General features: G+C 36.0%; 1 protein-coding gene across 12 annotated transcripts in view; it reads right to left on the bottom strand.

Moving 5' to 3' along the window:
- Positions 1–27,086, bottom strand: part of IMMP2L (inner mitochondrial membrane peptidase subunit 2) — a 1,220,903-nt gene that overhangs the window by 1,180,147 nt on the left and 13,670 nt on the right. For all 12 annotated transcript variants that reach the window (XM_032483681.1, XM_032483675.1, XM_032483685.1 and 9 more), the window contains one exon: positions 7,234–7,370. In XM_032483681.1, coding sequence (XP_032339572.1) covers positions 7,234–7,368 — 135 coding nt within the window. In that variant the 5' untranslated portion in view covers positions 7,369–7,370. The remainder of the gene's footprint in view (positions 1–7,233; positions 7,371–27,086) is intronic.

The following is a 27,086-nucleotide window of genomic DNA, read 5'->3' as shown; positions in this document are numbered from 1 at the left end:
AGTATTCTGAAGTCAGTGTTTAAATAACAGATATAACTCTGGCTATATAAAACAGAAACATATTGTTATTCTACCATGGGAAGTGAAGAAAATCCATGAAGGGACATTATAAAATCATTACTCACTCAATGTTTCAGTATCACATATGTTTATTGCTATAAATACAAACTGATCTATTTGAATTCTCTATTAATGACAGGTTGCAGAACTACATAAAAATGCGTAACATCCTAAGGGGTAAAAAACTCAAGTGAGATTTTTAAGCCAAAAGTAATTTGGGAAGAAAGCACACACACAAGCCAATAAAGCCTTCCAATATTAACTCCTGGCTTCCGTCAAAGTCAGCCCCAGCCAACCAAGGGGAGTAAGAACACAGAATAGTCAGCATCAGAGGAAACGTGTGCGCCCAGGGGTTCCCAGTATCTTGGAAGTGCAGATTCAGCAGGTAATATAAAACTCCCTAACTCTACTGTAAATCCTGGTATGTAAATCACAGTGTATCTTTTTTCTTGAGAGTCTCTTGTATCTAGCTTCTCAGAATATCAAAATAATAGTTACAACCAACAATAACCCTTGTATATTAAGCCCACTACAGGTCTAAATTTTTTTTAAATATATAATGTGACAGAACGAAAGCGCATCAACTTCTTTGCTTGCTTTTTTGATAGAATTTTTAATTTTGAACTCAGCAGGAAACAAGATAATGACAGCAAAGAGTGTAGGAGAAGTCTAAGAGGTTTATTACAAACCGGTTTCTTCACGATCATTCACAGGTAACTGAAAATCAAGACAATTTTGAACCAATGAAAGAGTGTTCCTGATGAATAAAGACCTCAATGCTGATTAAACTCGATCTTCCTTCACATCAATCTAATTTTCTAATCCATTCTGCATAAATCTTTCTATGAAGTCTGAGCTACAGAGACAGTATTGTGTAGTAACGTTTTCAAGTATTTTCCCCTCTGGCTGTGCAATATAGAAAGAAGAAAATGGCATACTAGATAAAAATTATGTGGCAACTACAACAGAAACAGGACAGTGACACTTAAAATTATTTCTTTCACTTACTTTTTAAAGTCTTAAATCTCAATTTTAAATGTAGAAGGCATACACGTTGCATAAGAACCAGTGAGCCTGCTGTAGGCATTCTCTCTCACACAAAATCTAAAACTTCGGTGTGAGGTCATTAAACTATTCCTAGGGCACCTTTTTACTCTAAAAGCCTCTGTAAGCGATTGAACTTCTAATCTGAATAATTGCATTTCACTGACATAAATTCCCTCTGTAGTTTCAACTGCATGCAATATCAGTCTTCGTTTCCGGAGTTAAATTAACATTGAGTAATGTGCTTCTTAAAAAAAAAAAAAAAAAAAGTGCATCTACTTTCATAGTAACCTTTCAGCGACCACCAGAAGTGATTCATGTGCATGAAAAGGGAATAGGTCAGTATGAATAATCATTAACCAACAATTGCTGCTAGTTCCTTGTGTGCAGAGCATTGCTAAAGGTACACCTCATCCAATAAAAGGGATATACTTATATAACTTGACTAAAAAAACACAAATGTTTCATAAACTGAATCTTATTTTCTACTGAATTATATCATTAACTTGATTTTCATTTATAACTTACCTTCAACAAGCTGTGACCCCCCCCAAGTTTGATCACCTCTACCCTTCTAGTCAGATACCTAATGAACTGTAAATTAACATTGGAAAACCTAACCTAAAAAAAGAACCACTGAGGAGTGTTGAAAAAGTAAGAATTATTTCTTATGAGTCCTGAAAATGAGCTTCTCCTATTAAATCTCAAGCCAACAGAATTTTTTAAAGACATAAAAAGAGCTCTAATGTAAAATTGGTTACTCAGAGTGAATTTCCAGACTTGTAATAGTATTTATTCGATAAACTCCAAAGGATTGGTATTATATGTCCTTGTAATAAAATTCAATCTTTCAATCCTTGGATTTTCTTAAATAACATGTCTACATGACCTTTTAAAAAAGCTACTTAAAGTGATAACCCAATTGGCCCTGGGCTATTTCCAACACAAAGGCAACTAAAAAAATGTATCAACTCATTCCAGAATTCAGAATTCAGTGAGTTAGAATTTCAATCTATTCCAATTTTGTTAGCCTTAGACTACAAAGACTAGGGTCATTCTAGGAAGACTAAAAGGTAAATACAACATTTTGGATTATCTCTGAAATCAATGGTGTGTCTTTGAAGTTTTACTGGCTGTGGTAGATGTACTTACCTAGTCACAATTCTTCCTTCCCTCCCTACTCTTGCCATCATTTCCCTATGGGTGGAATATACTTCCGATCTAATTGCTTTGGGTTTTACCGTGTGATTTGCTTTGACCAGTGGAATGTGAACAGAAGAGTGGATGTTCTGAACTGAGGCTTTAAGACAGTCGAAGTGTTTCCACTCACCCTATGCAGTCCTGCTATTATCCAAGAGAAGAGCATGCCCTGGGCAGTCACTGTTCTTTCAGCCAAACCCCACAATGACAGACACACTGGAAGCCAACCAAACCAAACCGTGGTCGAGAGTGACTACAATCAATCTACAGACCCATGAGCAAGAAATACATCTGTTAAGTAAACCTCTGAAATCTTGAGGTTCTTTGCTGCCACAGTAAAAGCTAATATAGTGTTCAACAATAAAAGAGTTCAAGGTATTATTCTTTGGTACCACTCTGTTCCAAATTAAAATTTCCAGGTCCATTCTCCAAAATAGTATGTGAAACCAACAAGTTTTTTCATGTCTGGATGTACCAGGCACTGGCCAAACATCTATCTGACAACTTGATATCTTCTGTGTTAAATCTCATCTGAAGATGTATCCAGTCATCTAGGATTAATAATTCTTGAAGCTCCTCTGCTAAAACAAGAGTACCTGGAAGACAGAATCTGTATCTGATTTACCCACCCCTACAGCACCTAAAATAGTTTTTTGCACATACTAGCCATTTGATAAATGACTCTCTATTCCAACGCACAGTTACCAGTGCTTTCTCTTACTGTCCATATCCCAAAATGAACTCCTGAGTCACAAAACTATTCATATATTTGAAATGGCAGAAATGACTAGATGTGATCTTTCAACCTGAATACATAAGAGAACTAAAGTACCATGCAACAAATGATACTCAAGACTGATAACCTACGCCAATAAGAATTCCTTCTAAATGGCACATAGATTCCTTTAATGAATATTAAGATTTAGAATAGATGGCCAGGTGACAAATCTCATGTGCTACACTCAAACATGCAGCAGAGATGCGTCAGCATTCATGGGTATAATTCCAAGGAAGGTTCCACAAAGGGACTCTTCAGCTCCTTCACTGGGCACTGTTCTGTCCTGTCTCTGTTTATCACTGGTCCTATGGTCCAGTCTGTCTCCTGCTCAGGGTCAAATTTTCTCCATCATCCTCTCTCACACAACTGAGCTATGTTATTTTCTTTCCTCTTTTTCTCCACTGTTTTCTTCTTTTTTGCCTCTTGCTTTTTCTGCCTTTCTTTCATGCTTTTAAGCCTTGGTACAAGAAGACATCACCATGTATCCAGAGTACTCCTTCTGTTCACAACAAATCAACCAACTGCCATATATTAGGTGTAATTTTAATGCCTCAGAGTCAATAAAAACAGATGTGTTCCTTGCAGGATGCTCAGGGACTTCCAGAGATCTCCATACATCCTGCCAGCTATTTAGTATTTGCATCATTAGAGAAATTTGAAGACAAGGATTTTTTTCACAATTTTGTCCAAAATTCTGCTGAACCACATCAACTAAACACATTCAGTTCATCAAAGCTGTACAATAGCAAAGATCTCTTCAAATATGTGGAATGAATTAATCACCATATCTCATTATAGCAATTTCTGCTCCTAAATAATTTTAAGTATGATTTAGCGGTATCTAATGAAAATATAAATAAATTATCTATGATACTTAGAAGTAGTCTAAAATTCCTAAAATATAGGCCCAATCGTAATAAACATACATTTTTCCTTTCTTCCCAGAATATCCTTTCCCCTTTTGTTCCAAAAATAGCACTCTCCCTTCTTCTCAGATGTGTCACCGTTTCCTCACTGTGAAATCCCACAGAACAGTGTGAGTCAAATATATGCTGTCATTTTCTTCCTCCACTATGGCCAGAGGTGTACAGCTACCTAAAGCTGGGCCAGTCATGGCACCTAACCTTCTGGCAAAAGTTGATCTATATTTGCATGGATATGAGCATATGACCCAAGGTGAAGCAATCCCAGTCATACCCCAAGATTTTTCAAAGTGAAACGAAGGCAAGAAGAATGATCTCCCTCAAGCAGTGAGGAAACTAGGCATCCAAAGGCATGAGAACTGCCAGCAGCCCTGCGCCCTGCACTGAGAAGAAACCCGGTCATAGAGAACTAAGCCAAGATGCAGACAGAAGCAGACGCTGAAACAGAAAAGACTGAGCACCTTGGCAGCATCAGGTCCCTGGTTCCAGTTGTCCTGGATGATTGCCACACTCCTGCTTTCCTCCTAGGTACATAATAAGCCTTCCAAGAAATTCCCCTATAGATCTAAGTCAATTCACGCTGTTTTTCTGTAACCAGTAGCCAAGGAAACTCTACATAATATACCAAACATTGCAAGGTACACATTTGACTTCTTGAGGGTAGGGTCTAGGAATACTGAATGAAATTCTAATGTATCTGCCACAAACTTAGTATTTAGTCAATAAACCTGGCATTTAAGAATGCAATTATTTAACACCTTCTTCACTTGGTAAGCCTTGTCTCTGCATAAGATGGTCAGTTTCTTGTGATTTTTAGTGAATTTCCTCTTAGCACAAGCCAGGAACGTAGGTATTCAGTGGGTATACACCAGGCCAAAAAACATGAAGATTGTGACACTATGACTGTCATGTGATCCTCTGAAAGATCATCAGACCCAAGGTAAGGAGGTTTTGTGTTCTGGAAAAATCCATCTCAGGATAGTGATGGTCAGTCGTGTAGCAAGACAACACTAATAAAATTAGAGAAAATCATCACTCACATGATTATTTGTTACCAAAAGATACGTATCTATTGATGGGTTCAAAGGGATCCAAGGTACCAAAAAGGAATTTGGGTGGCTGTGGAGTAGGCAGTTTTCATCTCAAATGAAGGATCTGACTCAAAAGCTCAGCAAAGATAACTTTAGCTTTCCCTAAGAAATGGGTCTAAGATGAGGCTGCTAGGAATTCAAAATTAATGAGGCAGGAAATGTAAAATCCAATCTATGTTAAATGTGTTAAACTGCATTTAGGAATAAAGCCATTCAGGATATACACGTGTAAATACCTTTTCCTATTTTTGCTGTACCTGTGCAATACAGTATTTTTGTATTCAAAGTAAATGACCAGTTTGTCTGGGGCTGGTGACTCACTCCAGAGGGTACCTGAGAGACAGGGTTGAGCTAGAAGCCCCTCCCCAAGAAGGCCCTGACCGTTCTCAAATGGTGGAAGCAGATGTAAATATTCAGACAGCCCTGATTCAGAACCTCGGCTTCACCCAAAGAACACACACTCTAAGGATCTCACAGACCCCAAAACTCAGGAAGAGACATAATTTTTCAGTACAATAATTACAATTTTAAAAAGCAAATTCATTCTAACTCCTCAAAACTGATGTCTACTCTCTTAACAAATTCTAAATTAAAAAACAAAAGTAAACAGGTTACTCTGTATAATTTTAAGCTCTTAGAAGCTTATACATTCATTTTATGTATTTGTTTTATGCACCTACTCAGCACAATGTATGAACTTAATACATGCTAATAACAAAAGAAAACAGATCATATTACAAATTCCTGGGCATATATCCAGAAAAGATGAAAATTCTAATTCAAAAAGATATATGCACACCAATGTTCATAGCAGCACTATATACAAAAGCCAAGACATGGAAAAAACCCAAATACTCATCAAGAGACAATTGGTTTAAGAAGAATATTACTCAGCCATAAAAAAAATATATTGTCATTTGCAGCAACATGGATGGACCTACAGAATATCATACTAAGTCATATCATCGTAAGCCAGACAAAGAAAGAAAAACATGTTATGATATCACTTACATATAGAATCTAAAAAATAATACAAATCAATTTATATACAAAACAGAAGTAGACTCAAAGACATAGAAAATAAACTTGTGGTTACCAAAGGGAAAAGGGAAGGATGGAGGGATAAATTATGAGTATGAGATTAATAGATACAAACTATTATATATAAAATAGATAAGCAACAAGGACCTATTGCATAGCATAGGGAACTATATTCAATATTTTGTAATAAACTATAATGGAAAATAATCTAAAAAAAATACGTTATAACAGAATCACTTCACTGTATACCTGAAACTAACACAATATTATAAGTCAACTAATTAACTAAATCAACTAATTTTAATAACTAAATCCTAATTCAAGTAAAAAAAGAAAAAAGTCATATTACAAAAATGCAAATTCTTCTTAATTGAATAAACTTATTTAAACAGCTAGGTTCTAGACACCAATTTTAGCATAAAGCTTCCTCAAAGTTATTCCAGAAGATTATTTGCATATAATTTTTGGAAATCTCCACTCCAAAGTTCTTTCAATATAAATTGCATTTCAACCTTTTCAATCAGCAACATGCCTAAAGAACATGCTGGAAGATCAGAGATCAATGTTCTCGATTTTTTTTATCTATCAGAAGTGTGTGTGTATATGAGTGCATGTATGTACACATCTGCATGTATGTGTATATATATATATATATATATATATATATATATATATCAATAGAGTAGCTATATTTGACCCAAATCCACCCTGCAACTGTACTAATAATTCAATTTTAAAAGGATATTTAAGTATGGATTCAAATATGGATAACTTAAAAATCTTAAACAGTCAGGCCATATTCACAAAAATGGCATCATTTAGTAAAATTTCTTTAGAATCTCCATTTATAATTCTTAAAAAAAAACTATAGATATAAAGAACCATTTGAGAATTATTTTTATTCACCTCTGTTCTGATTATAATGTAACTGCATTAGAAGACCTATTAAAGAAATTTAGTATAGTTAAATTTCAGTTCAAAGCCGTTTAAAAACTTTCAGTTCCCAGCAGAGAGATAATGTACAGAAATCTCAGTTCTAGTGTTTGAGAAACAAGGAAGCGTGTGCTCTAAAGAATGAAGTCGTATTAGCCTTCACCTGCATTGATGCTCCTTCTACTCTTGCCACGCAGGCAACCCGATCCAGGAAGGTCACTGCCACAGGCACTGCCACAAAGAAGCCTTTACAAAAGGCCTTGAGGTACCTTTTCACCCAGCCTTGAGAGTGTGCCATACCTAAAAACACAAAGAAAACAAATACAATATTAGCCTCAAAAAAGGTAAAAAAAAAAAAAAAAAAGAGTTAAGAAAAAGCAACCTCATCTCAATATATAACACACTCACCCCTGTAACCACTGGAATAAATTTGACTTAAAATCCCAAAGGCAAATACATTAACTCAGGTTAATTATTTTCTGTATCTCAAGTCTACTTGATAACTTCAATGGAAAATCTCTCCTCACAAAGCGGTAAGTTAGAAAAAAAAATAAGCATTCTAAAAATAAATTCTTTCTTGTTGTTGACTATTATGGTGGAGATGCTCCTTAAACCCCTGATATCTGTTCTCTTCTGCAATAACGGAAGCTTAGCTGGGCAACATGACTTCCCAGCCTCCCTCAGCCTCTCTTCCTGCTAAGTTTCACCACAGGACTAAGTTTGACATGAAAAGCCAAAAATAGAAAAGAAACATAAGAAAGGAAGGAAAAAAATTAAGAAATATAGTCATGAAGAAAAAGAGGGAGAGGGAGGGAGAAAATAAGTAAATAGTAAAAAGAAAAGAAAAAAAAACTATAGTCAAATTCTGTCCAGATACTCATTTCTGAAGATTTTATCCAGTGAACTATATAACTTAATCCTGAAATGAGAAGCAAGAGAAATGTGGAGAAATGTGTTACTACCTATACAACACGTAAATTGTTGTAGTTAGGGGACCCATGTCTCCACTTCACACTTTATTTTGAAGGAATTTCTCCTTTTAAAGACACATTACAAGCAGGGTCACATGGTAATGAGGAACACACAGTCTTCTAACCCTGACAGAGCAAAAGAATTCTCCAGAGTTATTAATGTGGACAATGACTTCCAATCTTTTTTGACCATGCCCTACATTAAGAATTACATTTTATAGCAACTGAGTACTCACTCATACGCACACATACATACACACAGACACACTCACATTACAGCAAATAAGAATTGAAAAGATTCTCACAACAATACTTAGTTATACTATATAATAGACTATAATTTCAGTCTGTTCTACTTCTTGAGTAGGACTAGATAGATATAGGGAGACCAGACTATTCCAGTGGTTCAGGATAAGAGATGATGGTAAGATGGATTAGGGTGGTGGTGGTGGAGATGGACCAAAATGGGCAGACTCAACATACATACTTTGGAGGTTAAACTGACAGGATTGGAAATGGATGGGCAAAGGTGAGGAAGAGAAGAGATAAGAGAAGAAAGTGTCAAGAGCTAGGTGTGACCTATCAAAGCACTGTTATTTTGTCATTTCCTTGGATTACATTTCAAAGTGCTAAAAACATGCTCAAGAATTTTTTTTTATTGAAGTATAGTTCATTTACTATGCTGTGTTAGTTTCTGGTGTACAGCAAAGTGATTCAGTTATACATACATATATTCTTTCTCATTATAGATTATTATAAGCTATTGAATATGGCCCCCTGTGCTATACAGTAGTACCTTGTTACCTATTTTGTATATAGTAGTTTGTATTTGTTAATCCCAAACTCCTAATTTATCCCTCCCCTCACCTTTCCCCTTTGGTAACCATAAGTTTGTTTTCTATGTCTGTGATACTCATAAACAAGTATAAATAAGTTTATTTGCGCTTTATAAATAAGTTCATTTGTGTCTTTTTTTACATTACACATATCAGTAATAACACATGATATTTGTATTTGTCTGTCTGACTTACTTCATTCAGTATGATAGTCTCTAGGTCCATCCATGTTGTTGCAAATGGCATTATTTCTTTTTTATGGCTGAGTAGTATTTCAATGTGTATATATACCACAACTTCTTTATCCAATCATCTGTCAAAGGACATTTAGGTTGTTTCCATATCTTGGCTATTGTAAATAGTGCTGCTATGAACATGGGGATGCATGCATCTTTTCAAATTAGGGTTTTCTCTGGATATATGCCCAGGAGTGAGAAGAGGGAACCCTCCTACACTGTTGGTGGGAATGTAATTTTGTGCAGCCACTATGGAAAACAGTATGGAGATTCCTTAAAAAAAAAAACCTAAAAATAGATTTACCACGTACATAATTTAATTCTGCAAACTTCTATTCAATCCTACTAAGTACAAGGCCATAGTAGGGTGCTAGGGATACAGGAGTAAAAAGCAGACATGGTCCTTGCTCTCAAGGAGTTATAATATGCCAGGGAAGACTGCTCTTACACAAATATTTGCAATGGAAATGAGCATTAAAAAGGGCCAATGTCCCTAGGGCATGGGAACATGGAGCAAGGGAGTCTATCCACCAGAAATTGATAAGGGAAGGTCTTGTAAAGGAAATGGCATTTGAAGTGAGACCTGGACACTTCAGGCAAAAGAAGCAGCATGTATGAAGGTCCGGGAGCAAAATAAAACATGAGTATTTACAAAACTAAAAGTTCAATTTGGATGGAGTATATACAAACTTTATTATGCTAATTTAAAATTTTTAATTCAGCAAATATTTATTTATCGACTGCTAAACACCAATGCTAAGGGCAGAGGACATAAAGATAGCTAAATATACAGTATAATATCACTTAAAAACTCTCCCTAAACAATATATTTTCTATATAAATGTATGCACATAAAAGTATTTAAAATAGAGTATTATTTATAATACAATTTTAATCACTTAATAAACACCCACGTCACTTGAATAATTATTAAAGTATAGATAAAGACAGAAAAAGGCAAGCTTATCAAAATGCTAAGAATAGTTAATTCTAGACATTGTGAAAGTAGATATTAAAAAAGAAAGATGGTCCCAAGAACTCACTTTAACATATAGATACTATGGGGTAAAGCTAGTCTTGGTCGCTTTCCCATCACAGTAAACAAACCACATTTTCTCAGTGCAGTCTCTCTGCTGCTCCAAGTAGAATATTTGTGCACCAATCAATATATTATCACTGGCTGCAATTCTTTCATGTAGCCAATGCAGGCTATGACAGAATATTACATGCTTTTGAAAATATCTTGAGAGTTTGAAGAGCCTTAGATTGCTACCTTTCTACTCACCCATAGTAAGCACTTCAGTTCAAACAAGAAAAAAATGCTGACAATTCATATTACAACCAACCTGACCACGTGACTATTTTAAGTTATTAATAAACTGGCTTTAAACACACAAACCTACACTTGCTTAAATATATTTTAATGATCAAGTCAAACAGGCTTAGACAACCAAAGGATTTAGACTCAAAAAAAAAAAAAGAAAAGAAAGAAAAAGAAAGGATAGGACAAATACAAATAGAAAAACATGCTTCAATACATCTGTAGCTCTTAGAATAAAAGTAGCAAACCCATGACAGAATGAAAATATAGTAAGTGACCTCTTTGCTATTTTTTGTGCCCTGCATACAAGGACCTTCACTAAATAACCAGGGATACCAGCAGGATAGAAAGTAGGAAAGGTTTCAAATAGGATGGTGTCACAGTGCTCCCAGTTATAAGGCAGCATGCATGATTATAATGTAAATTAAGGGGGGGGGAATTAATGTAAGTTGCATTAAATTCAGATTCTCAGAATTTTGAGCCTCAACTTGTTTCCAATATATATTGTTCCTCCATTCAGTCACTGTGGCCCCCAGGAAGGAGCATGGTGATGAGAGTCAGGGGCCTTGAGGTGTCATTCTCTCTCTGTCTATAACTAGCTGCTTCTCTTTGATCAAATCACTTCTGGGCCTCAGTTTCCTCATCTGCAACAAGAAAGAGGTTGGATTCAATTTCTAAGATCCTTTCTAGGGCCGACATTCTATATTCCTATACATTTTTCAATTGTTTCTCCAGGACTTGGGCAGATATTAAAATAACGAAATCCCTTAGGTTATTACTGACTAAAAAGGGACATGACGTTGCCTTTCAGATTTGAGACTTTAAGTGCTGAAAGGAAAAAAGACTTCACTTTTATTAAACTAGCTAGAATGGGAAGCAGAGAGGAAGCTGGAATTAGTGCAAGTTATTAAAAGAACACTGTAAATACAGGTAAAGACCTGAAAGCCATTATCCTTTTACTTGTCACTTTCACAAGCCTATTGCTGACCAGGGCACTGCTGCCGTCTCCTGTACAAGTCAGGACAAGTATTCTTCTACTGAGAGATTCTCAAAGAGCATGTGGGAAGTGTGACAATCAGAAGGTGTACAGATTCTGCCCCAAGCCAAGGGGAAAAATAAAAGTCACCTTGCAAAGAAGTACTCACTATTTTCAGAGGCTCAGAAGAAAACTCTCAGTACAATCCTAACCTACCTAAATTGTGAAAGACACCTCTGCCTCATGATAATAAAACACTTTTAGAAGCTCCTAACTATCATTAAAATACCAAAGCCATACATAAATGAAGAAATGAACATTACATTTCTATGTCAAGTCATATCAAATAAGATGTTTAAAGTTCTATGGCATTTACATTTTGTTAATATTAATTTTCTTTCATATTTTCTTTCATATAAAGAATCATTGGGATGATCTGGTCTTTTGTTCACACCTGAAATGTTTAAAACTACCATACTAAGAAGCACCTAGTGTCCGCTTTCTCTGAGAAAATTTCCTTTAATCAATAATAATGTGCTACTAAAATCATCCCCAGCAAAAAGGGAATAATTTTTATCAGTAATCTCATTCTTCTAGCAACCACACAAGTCATTTAGGTTCAAAAATTGCTCCTGAGAAAATTATTGCTTAAGTAGTAGGCACACCTGGTTCATTGCTGAAGTACATAAACTGAGAATACTTTTAAATAAGCTTTCAGATCCAGTTGAAATCATATTTGCCACTCAATATACAGCACCTGCGAGTGAGTTTTTTGATGATACTGACTTCAACCACATAATGACCTGCACCCTAAATGCCCTTCTTTCCTCTCACAACTTGTTATGGTTTGATCATGCATGAATTTATCTAAAATAATTCCTAAACTTGCATAGATTTTAGCTTATACAAACTCACTGATCACTCATCCGTAGCAACCAGGCGAATAAATACACCTTAAGCCATCCTAATTATAAAAACTATTTTAAAATTGTGTGGGAGGTTTGAAGGTAAGAGGAAAATAATAAATTACAAAGTAGTATCTTATATAAAATGTAACCTTTCAGTCATAAAAATCAGCCTGCACATTTGGATAACCAAATCAAGATTTTACTTATAAACTCAAACTATATTTCAAACTATGAATATCAGAGAATATAAAAGCAGTGATCCAAGTAAATCTGTCACCCAATTCCTGACTCAGTCAACATATATTTATTGGTCACCTATTATGTAACTGTGCTAAGGGGTACATAATTCAGAACCAGGCAGGCATGGTCCTTGGCCACACAGAGCTTGCATTTCCATGCATTCTCCATGAAGTGCCCAGTCTGTGCTAGCCACTATGCTGAGATACCAAAGGTAAAAAGGCACAGTCAGTCACGGCTCCTTCCCAAAGGACTTATGACAAGATCACAAGAAATGAGTACATAACCACACATGATCGGGCTACCCTCCTCCATGGATCTCTCCAGGAGCTCCTGGTCCCAATAACCTCACTCTGCAAACAGAGCCTAACAATGTGCACTAGGAGGCAGGAGGCATTAGGATACATTTGAACTGAATCAAGGGGAAAATAACAACTGATGAACTAGAACAATTTTGATTCCACTGGAAGCAGATCTGGGAAAGGAATCAATGGATACCAATCCAAAAACAAAATTTTCAGAACCATCCTTCTCCTTCAGATTAGAAATAAACAATACATTATAAAAATAGATCATTCGTAATCTTTAGAATGTGAACTCCAGCATCAAATTTTTTTTAACTTGTGTGACTTAACAGTTCTCACTCAAAAATTATCAGCAAAGACAAGATGGCAAGAATAAATAAAAAATGAAGAAAGACTAGCCAAAAATAATAAAAGGGAGAAATGTAATAGGGTTAGACATAAAGTGAATCATGTTCTGGTAAAGATACCTAATTTTAAAAGTTTACATCGGTAGACTGATGAAGGTAAGGGTCCTCTATCTTGAACTAAAACTGCTTCTTTGACAGAGATAATTATAATTCTCTATTGGTAGAGTGATGAGCATCTGGATAGTTAAAGAAGAGAGGTTAAAATGGATTTATTCAATTTTAAGTCAGAAATATTTAAAAGCAAATGAATTCCAAGGGCATGTTCAACTACAACTGGTGTAGATAGAAAACACTACCAGAAATCAACTAGAATATGCAAATTCTTAAAGGCCGCCTGAGTTTTGGGGAAGAACTCCTTCAGTTTGCAAACCTCATGCATTTATGCCCAACTCTCCCTCTGCCTCAGTGGAAGAGGAGCACTCCCTGTGTCAAAGGTGAGGCCAAGGGTGCTCTGCAGAGGCAGCGTCAACAAAGAGGGAGACTCAGTGGAAAGCTGATGGGCCCTGAATTCAACAGACTTCAGGTCAAATCATGATTCAGTGATGTGACTTTGGACAAATTATTCCATCTTCCTGAGCCACAATTTTTTCATGTGAGAAATTTTGCGGGGTGTTTTGGAGATTCAAAATATTCATATGTGTGGGGTTTTCTAAGTAAGCATTTGTATGAAAAAAAAAACCCACCAGTAAAACTAGCATCTGAATATACTATGTGTAATTTATTAGAGAACAATGGCTAGATCATCAAATAAAAGGTATTTCTTCAGATAAAAGCATTAACCATGTCTAAAGAAGAGGACTAGCAATAACAAATAAAAAAAAAAAAGGACAACAGACTTAAGGACATCCATTACATATAATAAAACTGAAAAAGCCCATCTTCTAAATAATGGGACACCTAATAACCAAAGAGAGAGTTTTTTTCTGCTTTGAGCCTAATCTTATTCTAAGACTTGATGAGTTAAGGACTATCACATTTCCTGATATTGGCCAATTAACAATATTATGAAGTGCCAACACCAGCATTGTCTTGGTGTTCTAAGAATTTGTCTAAGCAGAATAAAAGAAAAATATGACTTAGTTACAAAATTGAACCACAGGAATAAATTATTTAAGAGTCATTGGTTAAAAAAAAAAAAAAGAAAGAAAGAAAGGTAAGAACTGGAATTGCAAAAGATTCATGAGAAAAGCTGAAAAGAAAAAAAATGAATTAGAATGAAAGTGATGGATTTAAGAATGCTCACTACAAAATTCTTATGACTTTTCTATATGTTTAAAATTTTTTATTAAATTGTTGAAAATTAAAGAAGGATAAATTTCTCAGACAAGAGGAAATTCGGTAAATTTGGTAAATTTCTCAGACAAGAGGAAAATGTGATTGTGAGAGTTAAGGTACAAATGGCGTATTCGAGATAGTGAGAATGCTGTCCAGACCAGAGAACAGGAGATACATTAAGAGAAGTAAGGAATAAGACTGTATGTAATACTTATTCTTTATTTTGCTTTGTTTTGTTTCTTAGCGATATGGAAATCTACAGGACTCCAATATTTCTGGAAACCATAGAAAACAAAATCCACATCACAACAGCAGGCCTCTCTAAGAGCAGGCCACCCCTAATCCTATAGATTATCCTTATCCTTTAACTTCATATAGACACCATTCGACTGCATTTACAACTAAGGCCCAATCTCAAATTTCAGTTATTAAGGTGCCATAAATTCTGCAAAAATTGTTTACCATAAAAATTAACAGGACAGTGAATAGCTTTTTACAGAATGAGAAAAATCCTATTAAATGATAACCATTAGCAAGGAGAAGCTTGGTAAGATTTAAACTCAAATAACCACAAAATTTAGATTTCAATATTGCACACTATATTTTTTTCCAATTTAATAGAAAAGCATTAACTGCTGTCATTAAGTAGAAGCTAAAGGCAATGTGGACATTAAGCTAACAATGTGGCAACTTAAATACATGTGTAAATGAAATAGACTAGGTACTTCTCCACAATCCAGACAAAGCAATTAGAGGACCTTGCACTGTTTCACCGTAAGCCTATTTATTGCTGAAGCAGTAATATTTTGAATTAGCAAAAGAACATATTTTCAGTATCAGAATACTTGCTGAATAGCTAAAAAGAAAATACTGCATTATGCAGCATTTAGACTGTGAGCGAAACTGGCTTTTAAAAAAATTGAGAGCCTGTAAACAGAAAAAGCATCCTTCTCAAAAACAAAATCTCCAAACCCTTCAAAAATCAAAGCTCAGAAATAGAAGTGAGACAGGGGAAATAAGAAAAAGATGATAACACTGAGAACCTAAATAAAGAGAAGGGAGCAAAACAAAGAAGAATGTTAGAAAGGGGGCATCAGGCAATAACATGGGTGATGGGAAATGGCCCCAGAAATGCCACGTGACACATAGTTCCTGGAGCACAGCTGCCCTGACCTATCTTGCTACTCCAGTTCAGGCCTACTGTCTAATAGTAATCATGCTCCTTTTCCCTAGCTACTTTTCACAACTCCTCTACTTCTGCCCGATTTGTAAATGGTACAAGAGTCTCTAATGGATTGGACAGTAAGTGGAATAGGCAAATTTTTAAAAGAACATGCCTTTAGTGTCTCATGAAAATCCTATCCTGACCCCCACCCCTCATGCCTCAAATATGTTGTTTCCTTTAACCGGACATCAACTCAAATTTACATCCAAATATAAGAGCAAAAACGTGGCTTTTCCTTTGAGCAGGATTGGGAGGAGGAAGGAGGAAGGTTTCTCAAAACAGCCGAGGCCACCAGACCCTAAAGCGGCAGAGCTGGGAAGGTAAGGTCACAAAAAGTGAGACTGGGAAATACAATGTAGCCAGCAAACTTATGTTCCATCCAGGGACTGATACTACTATTCAGGGAATGATAAATTCAAAAATTGGAAACACAGGCACCCCCAGCAGGAAAGCACACTAAGGCTCTGATTAGTCTGTCAAAAATAAAACCTGTCCCAACTGTGTTCGGAAGTTTTGGAAGGCTGCCCAAGGCCCATCTATAGCAGCTGCAGGTCCACAGGGAGCTCAAACAGTGGCAGTGCAGACTCAGGACTGGATAAGGACACACGCCAGATGACAAGATTTGTACTATTTAAAGTGAAAGTAACAGCAATCAAGGCCTTTGGAGTGAATGGATGTGGTCCTTTAAACTCCTAAGTGCAAGCCCACACTCAGGCACATATTGCTAAAATGGCAACAAAGGTCATGCTGGCAACATTTTTTTTGAAAAAAAAAAAAAAAAAAAAAGGCAGCTGAGAGAGAGGTCAAAGAGGCTTCTCCTGTACAGCCTGGAGACTAAAGCAGATGGAACACAGCACTCTCTGAACTCAGGTGTCTGCTGCACAGAAAGTCCAGGGATCATAATGAGCCCCTGGGAACATGACAGCATGTGGAGCGGAGAGATTTAGATTGCTCCCCACACATAAACACCTTATTTTGATTTTTGCCTACTTGCTGGTATAGCGGAAGATTCTGTTTAAGATAACTGTGAAATTTCATTAACATGCAATGCCCTGAAGTTACAATGTGTCTGCCAATCAAAGCATTTAGAATTTACTCATAGAAATATGAAATAGGGTAAAGAAAATTGTTTAATGCTATAAGCAGGCATCTGCAATGAAATATAGTGATCCCCACTATGTAATTCCATAGCAGTGGCAGAAGTTGGGAAAATAAAGCAACTTAAAATGTCACCACATTATTATCAATGTTATTTTGTGTATCTATTTTTAGATACTTGACCAGTAAGAGTCAATGGCTGTCAAATACAGCTGACCAGAGTATTATGAAACATTCCATCAGTTTGATGTAAGACTCTAAATTAACCAATGTATTAAAAGGTGTGTTATTGTGGGGAGGGTATAGCTCAGTGGTAGACATGCCTAACATGCATGGGTTCGATCCTCAGTACCTACATTTTAAAAAATAATAATAGATAAATAAATAAAAACCTAATTACTGCCTCCCATCAAAAGAAAAAACATTTTTTAAAGGTGTGATATTAGTGCAGAAGTAGTCTAATATATGAATGGAAAAATCAAGGGAGCTGTGGTGGTTTAAAAATATTCCTGCAAATTCCTTGGCAGGCCTCCCTTAAAAATGAGGAGACTAATTCCCATCTTCTTAAGGGTAGGCTGGACTTAGTGGTTTGCTTCTAGCAAACAGAATGTGGCCTAAGTGATGCTATGTGACTTCTGAGGCTAGTCAAGAAAGATAGCTTCTTCCTGCCTCTCTGTCCTGGATCACTACTTCCAGGCAAGCCAGCACCATGTCCTGAGGACAGCCAGCCCTGGCTGAAGCCCAGGTAGAGAGCAATTGAGGCCTCCCTGCCCCTAAGAGCCAGCACCCCCTAACCAGACATGAGTGTGAGGGCAGATCCTCCCACTTCAGTTAAACCTTCAGATGACTGTGGCTCCAGTTGAAATTTTAACATCAACCTTAAGAGAGACCATGAACTAGAATCATGAATTGAGCTGCTCCCAAATATCTGACCCATGAAAATTGTGAGAGAGAATAAACATTTAAAGTCAATGAGTTTGGGGGTAATTTGTTTTGCAGAAGTAACTAAGATGATAGTAAACCCAGAAATAAACCCAAGGACACAAAGAAATTTCATAAATGATAGAGACAGTCGCATTGATGGGGAGGGGACTGAAATAACAAATGATGCTAAATAACTAGCCACAGTTTGGAGGAAGGAAAAAAAAACCCAAAGGTGGATATTTATTTTACTCATTATAATTTAAAGATTAAATGTGAAAGATAAAAATAAAAACATAAAAGAAACAATAGAAAATAAAGGCAAACAGTTTTTTAGGAGTGGAAAGAAGCATTTTTGAACATTTTACAAAACCCAGAAAACATGGAAGAAAAAAGATTGATGGATCTGACTTCATGAAAATCAAAGCATCTCATAAATAAGCTTATAGGATAATCAGCATGATATTAAAAATTGCAATTATACCATTATTATAAGAAAATTATACCATTATTATAAAATTATACCATTATTATAAGAAAAAAGACAAATGTTCTGAGAGAAAAGTGACTAAAATACATGCAAGGCACTTCATTGAAAGCAAAATGTGGATAGTATATAAAGATATAAAAACCACTCTAATAATAAAACAGACACAAATAAAAACAAAATATCACCTTTTTAACCCATGAGACCAGCAAAGATTGAGAAAACTAAAACTACCCAGTGTGGGAGCATAGAATTTCTCATGCTTTCCCGGGAATGTAAATGGATACAACCTTTCTTGAGTGTAATGCGGCAAACGTGACATGAACCCACACCTCTGACGCAGAGATACCACTTTCAGGGCACAAAGATACGATCAAGGATTTTCAGTACACCACTACTTTTTTTTAATTTTGTTTTTATTTGGGGGGTGGAGGTAATTAAGGTTTTTAGTTAATTTATTTCGTCAGTTATTTTATTTAAATGGAGATACTGGGGATTGAACCCAGGACCTCATACACGCTAAGCATACACTCTACCATTGAACTATAACCTCCCTGCCCTATACACTACTATTTATAACAGTGAAAAACTGAACACAGCCTAAATGTCCATAAAAAAAATGAAATAAACTACAATAAGCATACAGTGAAATAATTTGCAATCACTGAAAAGGATACTGTATAACTATATTATTTGACATTCTGTTCTGAAAAGAAGTTGTAAAACTCTAAGTAAAATATGAACTCATGTAAAATTTTATACACACACTCATCATCATCATCATCATCATCATCATCATTAAAAGAGGTTAGGTGAGAAACAACAGGCACACAAATGACAGTAGTATTTACTGGTAGTCAAGGGATTTTTACTTTCTTCTTTATACTTTTCCATATTATGTAAATTCTCAATAATGGGTATATATTATCTTTATATAGTAAAGCAAATTAACATTAATCTCTTCTGCTACAACAGATATTTCTGTAATGTAAGTTAGTTTACATGCTGGCAAGTGGAAAGTCTTATTTACTGGCTTCAAGGCTCTCCACTATGGTAAGCTATCCACGGAAGCTGAGAGTGCTGATAAAGAAATGCAAATTGTGAATCTGAACTATTTAAAATGTACAGTCTTAGCAATGATCATTAGTACTAGTACACAATGATTGGACTCTTGCATGTTTAAGAAACAGCTGGCGTTGAAATTATCTAAACCTAAAGAACACTGAAGGGGAGCAGAGTAATGATGACCAAAAAAGAGAACTGAGTTGGCATCGCTTCCTTCAGTATTTCATGTCAATAAACATTTCCTTTCATGTCAATAGACTTCTATTGAATACCTATTATGTACTGGGCATCATACCAGTTTCTATACTGAAAGAATGAAGACATATCTGTGTACCTATATAGATATTGAACATTAACCACTGTTCTTTTGAATTACTCTAGTCTTGTGATAAGGTTAAGAGGGCCATAAAAATAAAATGAAGAAAGACAGATTTCATAAAAGAGAGAGGCAATTGGGGATGTTATGGAAAGACAAACTACACAGTATTTTATACTCCTTGGTCCTTTTCCTTTCAGAAAATGATTCTATCATCCAAACAGCTGCCCCAAGGTCAACATGGTAGTTAGCCAAAGTGCCCTCTCCTGAAAAAATACAAACCATAATTTCTCTGGCTTGAAATCCTTCAATAACTTTTCATCTCCTATAGCCTAAAACCAAGCTCCTTAGATTTAGCACACAGAGCTAAATATGATTAGGTCCCTAGTTTCATTACTCCTTCTCTTTCATTAGCACATCATGCTCCAGTCAAATCCAGCCACATGCAATTTCCAGAATGTGTCATGCTTTTACTTATCTCTGGATCCTTAAGTATATTCTCCCTTCTGTCTTCATCACTCTTCCCACCTTTCTTTGTCTTGGCCACCTCTTATTCATCTTTCAAGTTTGCTTAAATGTCACTCCACTGAGAAGTCCACCCTACCTCTAAGTCTGAATTAGATGCCCCTCCGCTGTGTCCCCATAAAATCCTTTGCTTCCCTTAGCATAGTATGTATCACACCCGATTTTCTTAATCTTACCTCCAATCGCCTATGAGTTCTGTGAGGGCAGGGACACTTGTTCACTGCCATACTTTAGTGCCTTGCACAGAAGTGTCAAATATTCAATATAGTTTCAATGAAGAAATTAATAGATCAATTCCAATAATTTACTATTAAAAATAATGTTTAAGTAATTATTTTGGTCAGCTAACCTGAAAATGCCCTGTCTGTGTAAATTATCTACATTATATTCAGAATGTGATAGATGTTAGGGAGGCATATGTTGGGAAAAAGGCATCGTCCTACCACAGGCAACAAAATGCGTGTACATATGTCTATCCGATTATCCCCATCTCTCACCTAGTAGTTCTACTTGGCAGCTAAAGATATTGATGGAGAAAGTGGCTTTTTAAAGAATTATACATATACGTGTGTGTGTGTGTGTGTGTGTGTGTGTGTGTGTGTATAAAACTTCAAGAGGTTGACTTCCTTTGGTGCTTTCTTCTTCAATAAATTGTAGCACAGCACTCAAGTCTAAAGGTAGTAAAGATGGGTAACAAGAATCAAGTAATTTTTCATAACCTATTCAACTCTAAGACATTAAGAATTTTCTTTTCAGTTAACAGCTTACTTTGAGAAAGTATTTAGCTTGTGTTTCCTTAAAAGCAGTGTTTTTCAATCCGTGCTCCACAGTGTCCTCGGGATTCCCTAGAGGCTTCAGGGCCAAAGGGAGCAGGCACTAAGGGAGAAGAGCTCTGAGCCCAGACACCCAGCTTCAATCAGAGCTACTCTGCTTTTATCTGTCATGGTTCTTTTTAATAATAGAATTCCAAAAAAGATTTTCCTTGAAGAGCTCACTACATTAAAATAAGAAAAAGAAAGAGGAAAAGGTTAAAAACCACCACCAGAAAGAATCAGCAGTGGATTGAGGCTCACACTGTGTAATTCATGCCTTAATGTCTTTCATATTTTTTTGTTTAGAGTAAATTCATCTCTGTCAGGTTTATAGGCCCTTATTCATGCTAAAATGAGAAACACTATTTGAATGCAGAAATATTCAGGTAGAGAGAAAACAATATGGGTTTTGAGAAGTATATTTATTCTCTGATGCAGCTGGTTCTAAATTTATTTATCTTATAATGTTTAATGGCATTATTTATGTACCAATCTTCAAGCTAACGATTCATAGCATAGAATACCAAAATAATCTAACTGAACAACAGAAAAGCCCCCTGGAAATGCCAGCTGCCGCTATGTTTCATGTACTGTCGACAAATATCCCATCTCACTTCAATATTGTCTTAGTAAAAAGATCACTTTAAATGGAAAATTGCACCAAACCCACATTTAACTAGCAATTTTAGTTATTTGCAAGAAGCAAACAGGGCAACCGGGTAACTGAAATCTGGGGTGCTCCGTCACACAACATTCAGAAGACCAGTCAGTCGAACGTGATCTCCTAGTGAAAAAGCTCACGGATGAGAAGCAGAAATGGGATTCCCTCCAACAGAAACCTTCTGCTGTCCTAAGCACAACAGCATGGGGAATGTGGAATGGTACATACCGGAAGTCAGGGAGACACCTGCAATCAAGTCCCAACTCTGCAACAATAAGTCAGGTGAATCCAAAACCTTTAGAACTGAACACATATAATTATTCATAAGATCTACTGAGTTGAGAGGTGTTAAAAGAGAAACTGAGGCATGTTAAAATGTTAAGAGTTTATTTGAGCAAAAATCAATTAGAATAGGGCAATACCAAACCGAAAGATAGAAGGCTCCACTGAGTACAGAGAGACTTTTGAACAGATAAGGAAGCAAAGCAAGGAAATTACTGAACGGCTACAGCTGAAAGCCTCGTTGGCCATTTAGGCTGTCCTTAGGTTTCCATTTGTAACTACGCAGCACTTACTGCCTTAGATTTTGGCTTAATTCGGTCACCATGACATTAGAGCCACATCATTCTAACAGCTTCCTTATTTAAGTTAACAGAAACAACCAACTAATATTCACCTCTTCTGGGAAAACTTACTAGAGTACTCTGACCCACAGAGCCATCTTCCACCCCCAAACAACTCTGGCATGTACTAGCAACACCCTCATCTGCCACCCAGCTTTGTTAATTATCTTTTACAGATATGTCCATTCTTCTCAATTAGATTGTAAGCCACCTAAGAGGAAGTACCATGTCTCATTCCTACCTATCCACCCCAAAGATCTGAGATTTTACTAAGAATTTGCAGATGCTAAATAAATATTTCTTGGCTGTATGTTTTAGTTTAGATGTGGTTTGCCTTACCACCCATTTACAATGTTGATGGAAAAAGTTTGGTATGATTTTATTAGATACCCCATTCCTTTCACTACTAGTAAGGAGCAGAATGGAGAAACTGAACAGCACAGGCTATTTTGAGAGCCACCCACTTCACCTGATAGTACCTTCATGCATGTGTCACTCCCAAAGAACCAAACGCCAATCCTGTTCTAGAGTTCAGCCTTTTCTTCTCTCTCCATGCTCAGTAACAAATTAGAAATCAGAAAACTTGGATTCAAGCTATGCTGAGGACTAGGCAATTCATTTCATCCACTTGAGTAGATTACCTGTAAGGTTCTTTGCTCCAACTATCTATGATTCTATGAGACTAACTTCAGGCCTTTACCTTCTATATCAGAAATCCATGGAATGGCCCCTTCCTCCTGCTATTAAAATTTGCCTGTCTTTCATGGTACCTGCTATCATCATCACCATTGCACCTGTGCTCCAAGACCATTTCTGACTTCTGCAAGGTTAACATCCTCATAAAACTATGTCAGTTCTAATGATGACACTATTAAATTTCTCATCCCATCTTTACTTCATACCTGTGTTCATTTAACAAACACACATCAAGTGCCTGATTGGACAGTACAGGACAACACACACACTTGGGGAAACTTCTAATATATTCTTGCTTTCAGCAGCAAAGATAAGTATAACCTCATTTGCAAAGAAGCACCAGTAATAATATGAAACTAAATTACTTTCATATTGGTCACCAAATAGGTTTTCTCAACTTAATCAACAGCTCAGGGGCCCTGAGAATAATTCCCTGATCTTTCCAGTTTTATAAGAAACTTATTTTTATTGTCTTACCAGCATCAAATGATACTAGAGACATCACAATGGTTGTTACAATAAATGACTTAGAAAGAAAATCTAGTAATAATTTTGATAGATTTGGAGGAATATACAAGGTAAATAAAAATATATGAGCCATATAGAAATGTAAAGCAACTTAAATTAATATCTATCAGTTTTGAATAATGAAGTTTTTCAGAACCTAATGTAGCTTTGTTCTGCAAATATACTAGGTATAAAGACCTTTCCATAGCCAAGAAATGTGTTATCCAGTTTATTAAAAAGAAAGGTGGCAATTTTGCTGCTTCTTGTCTAGCTAAATGAGCCATGATAAAATCACAGATGAAAGGTCAGTTTTAGAAGTGAGATGGAGAAAACAGAGTTCCCCAAGAAATAGTCAAATGTTATTTTTCCTTTGCCAAAATTATACCAACATTTTGCTTCCTTTTAGGTGTTAACTTCACTACCAATACTAAATAGTTGCAAAAAAATTCCTTGCTAACAGAACAGTGAGGTTTTGTTTCATTTTTAATAAAGATAGAGTGACTGGCCACTCACACAATACAGTCAAAAGCATCCTTCCACAAAAGATTATCAAATCTATAAACTCTGAAAGAAGCATTATTTGGAAAAAGAAAGAAAAACTGTAAAAACAATTTTGTGAAACTAATGAAACAAAAATTTCAGTCAAGTCAAGAATATTCATTTTGTGTTGTCTAAAATAGTATTTTACTGTATCAGTGCTATTACAATAAAAATGTTATTCTAATTACATAAATTAATCCCTACATTAATGCTATTTTTATTCCATTTAAAAGATGTAAACTGATGCTCAGAGTATCTGAGTAATCTTCCTAAGGTCACACGGATAGTAAGTAGCAGAGCTGAATCCGGATTATTTGACCCCTTGGCCTGTGCGCTTAAGCACTGTGCTCCACTGCCTCCCAGTTACTCACCACACCCAGCAGACATTCACCACTCCCAGCAAACACAGAACGGGATGAGTTATTGATTGCATAACTGCTATTACAGCATCCAGATGCAATCTGAAGAGCATCTAAACATGCAATTAGTTTAATTTACTATATAAAAGTTAAATACTCAATTCTCATTCATTTATAATAAATTTTCAAATGAGGAAGAGGTACAAAAGGAAGAAAAGTACAAATATATACATAACATCAATTAATAGAAAAATATGATTAGAGTTGTCTTTGGATTTAACCAGTACTGAAAGCCCTTATTATCCTGCCATCCTTTCAGCCTGCTGAATTACCTCTTAGAATTTGAAACTCCACTTTTGAAACAAAAGGAAGCTAAAAGATAGGTGCAATCCAAAACATTGTGCCCTTTTGCCATTTCCCTTCTACACTTATAACCCAGATCTTTAAACACTCAACAAGGAGCTAAACCAATTCAAATATATGTGTAAAATGTAAAATTGGAAATGCCACAAAATCAACATGACCTTTAAAGTGTAACATTTTCCATAATCATTTAGTTAATACTGGAAAAACCTTTTACAGCATTTAAAGCATAATTTCCATGTGTAATATTTGTAGCAAATGTAAAAGCAAATACAGAAGAAAGTACTTTAAAAATCAACCACGTGTTTTAAACAAAAACTGCAATTAATTTCAAACTACCATTTTTTCCACAGTAGTTACATTATCTATCAAACACTCATAACCCTATTAGTCTGCTCTACTTTTCAAGTACAAAGCTGATGTAACCTTAGCCCAGTCACCTCCTGCACCTGGTAGGGCCTGCTATTTTGACTAATTCTCCTCCAATTTATCCATATTAGTTTGCTTGAGAACAAAAATATTTATGGGGCAGAAGGCCAAGATGAGGCCTCTCTGTGAGCCAATTAGACCACCCTTGATTAATCCCAAGGCACTGGTCTCAACAGTATATCTTCTAACCAACCAGGCTCCTCAGTCAAAGATACTTTAAGCAAAGATAATAATTAGGTAGTCGGTATTACCATAAAATTAAATTTTGAATGAGAGCAAATATAGTCTTCTGTCTTCAGATCCAATCATACATTTGTGAGAAGATATGCAAATAAATGCTAATAGGATGACAAATTTTCCCCAAGAGAATCACACTTCAGCTAAATCGCCACTCATAATTTTTTATTTCATAATCAAGTAGCAATCCTTGAGAATATCTCTTTCCCTTTGGACTATTTTAAGTATTTTCAGTAGAAGCTGATCAAAAAATACTTTTACTCAGACTTTTTTTTTTTTCTGCACCTCTCCTAGCAAGGGAGAAAAATTAGCAAGACAAATAAATTCAGAATCCACCCCATCCCCCTTTACTAAATAGTGTGGATGTGTATATCCCATTGCTTTTAACACTTGAGAATTAGGAAGAAAAAGAGTTCAAGGAAACAAACTGAGCAATCTAATACTTGGCTAAAGGACAAAATCTATCTTTGAAATTGAGTACAGTTTCTATCAACTCTATGAATTCAGTACATATTTCTTTAATGCAAAGAGTGGAAGAACAAAGGTTACAGCATGAAGAGACAAAACAGTGACACATCAACAAAGCAACTAAATTAGATACCTCACCTGTCAGAGAAAATCAATAAGGCCCAATGAATTTATATTGTACACTGACTTTTTCAGGGAAAAACTTTGGAATATTTCTTTGGCTTTTTATGTACTAAACACACTCTGCTCCATTGGCTAGAAGAAAACTTTAAAAAGATGGCCTCTGGGACTCAATCTATACTCTAACAGAGAAGCAAAACAAGGTGAGAGAAAAGCAGTTGGGGAGAGAAGGCTTACATCCAATGTATGTAAAAATAATATATTTTGGCTTTTTACAGAGAAAGGAATGTAACTGGTAACTCTAAGGATGAAATAGGCAGAATCAACTTGGCAAGAAACAAAACAGCAGAAGGATTGAAGTAGCCCTGAGAGTGGTTTACACCCCAAACAAGACAAGACCAAGACAAACTCAAGTACGAAAAAGGCAAAAACCCCAACCCCTTCTCTTATTCTGAGAGACAGAATAAGATACACCACCAAGAACAAAGAAGTCTACAACACCCAGAAATCAGGCACTCTGGTTCTCTCTCCCTCATACTCCCAAAGCAAAAGAACAACGTATTTTATAACATTAGGAGAAAACCAAGAAGGAAACAGCTATGCCTGGTTGGTCAGCTCTGCCCACAGAGGCTTCCTACAAATTCCAAGAGACCTCTTTTGACCACATCTTAATTTCCCAGAGTCAACCTTGAGCAGTATATTCAGACAGAATTCATCCCATCTTGTTTGACAAGAGAGGCATTTATGGCCACTGCGGTAAAGCAAAGGCACAGTCCTACAAGATGGCTACATTGAAAGAGCCCACAGAATCTCCACAGGCTCCTAAGTAATCTCCTTACCTCTCACACTACCCTACGTCCTTCCTAAAAATATACCTTTCTAAAAGGTAGACCATGATACCACCCAATTCAAAACCTTTTGTGACTAGACGTCGACAAAGTCCAACTTCTGTGGTCCATTCAAAGACATCAAGAATCTGTCCTGCTTCTTTTCCAGCATCATCGTATTCTGTTCTATGATGGTACCCTTTACCTTCCCTGTCTCTGTGTATGCGTTTACTTGTGCTACTCCTTCAGTCTGGAATTTCTTTCT

This window comes from Camelus ferus, chromosome 7 (genome assembly GCF_009834535.1).
Source record: "Camelus ferus isolate YT-003-E chromosome 7, BCGSAC_Cfer_1.0, whole genome shotgun sequence".
Classification (NCBI taxonomy): Eukaryota; Metazoa; Chordata; class Mammalia; order Artiodactyla; family Camelidae; genus Camelus; species Camelus ferus.
Note: the sequence above shows the minus strand (reverse complement) of the source record. Positions and strands in the feature narration are given on the sequence as shown.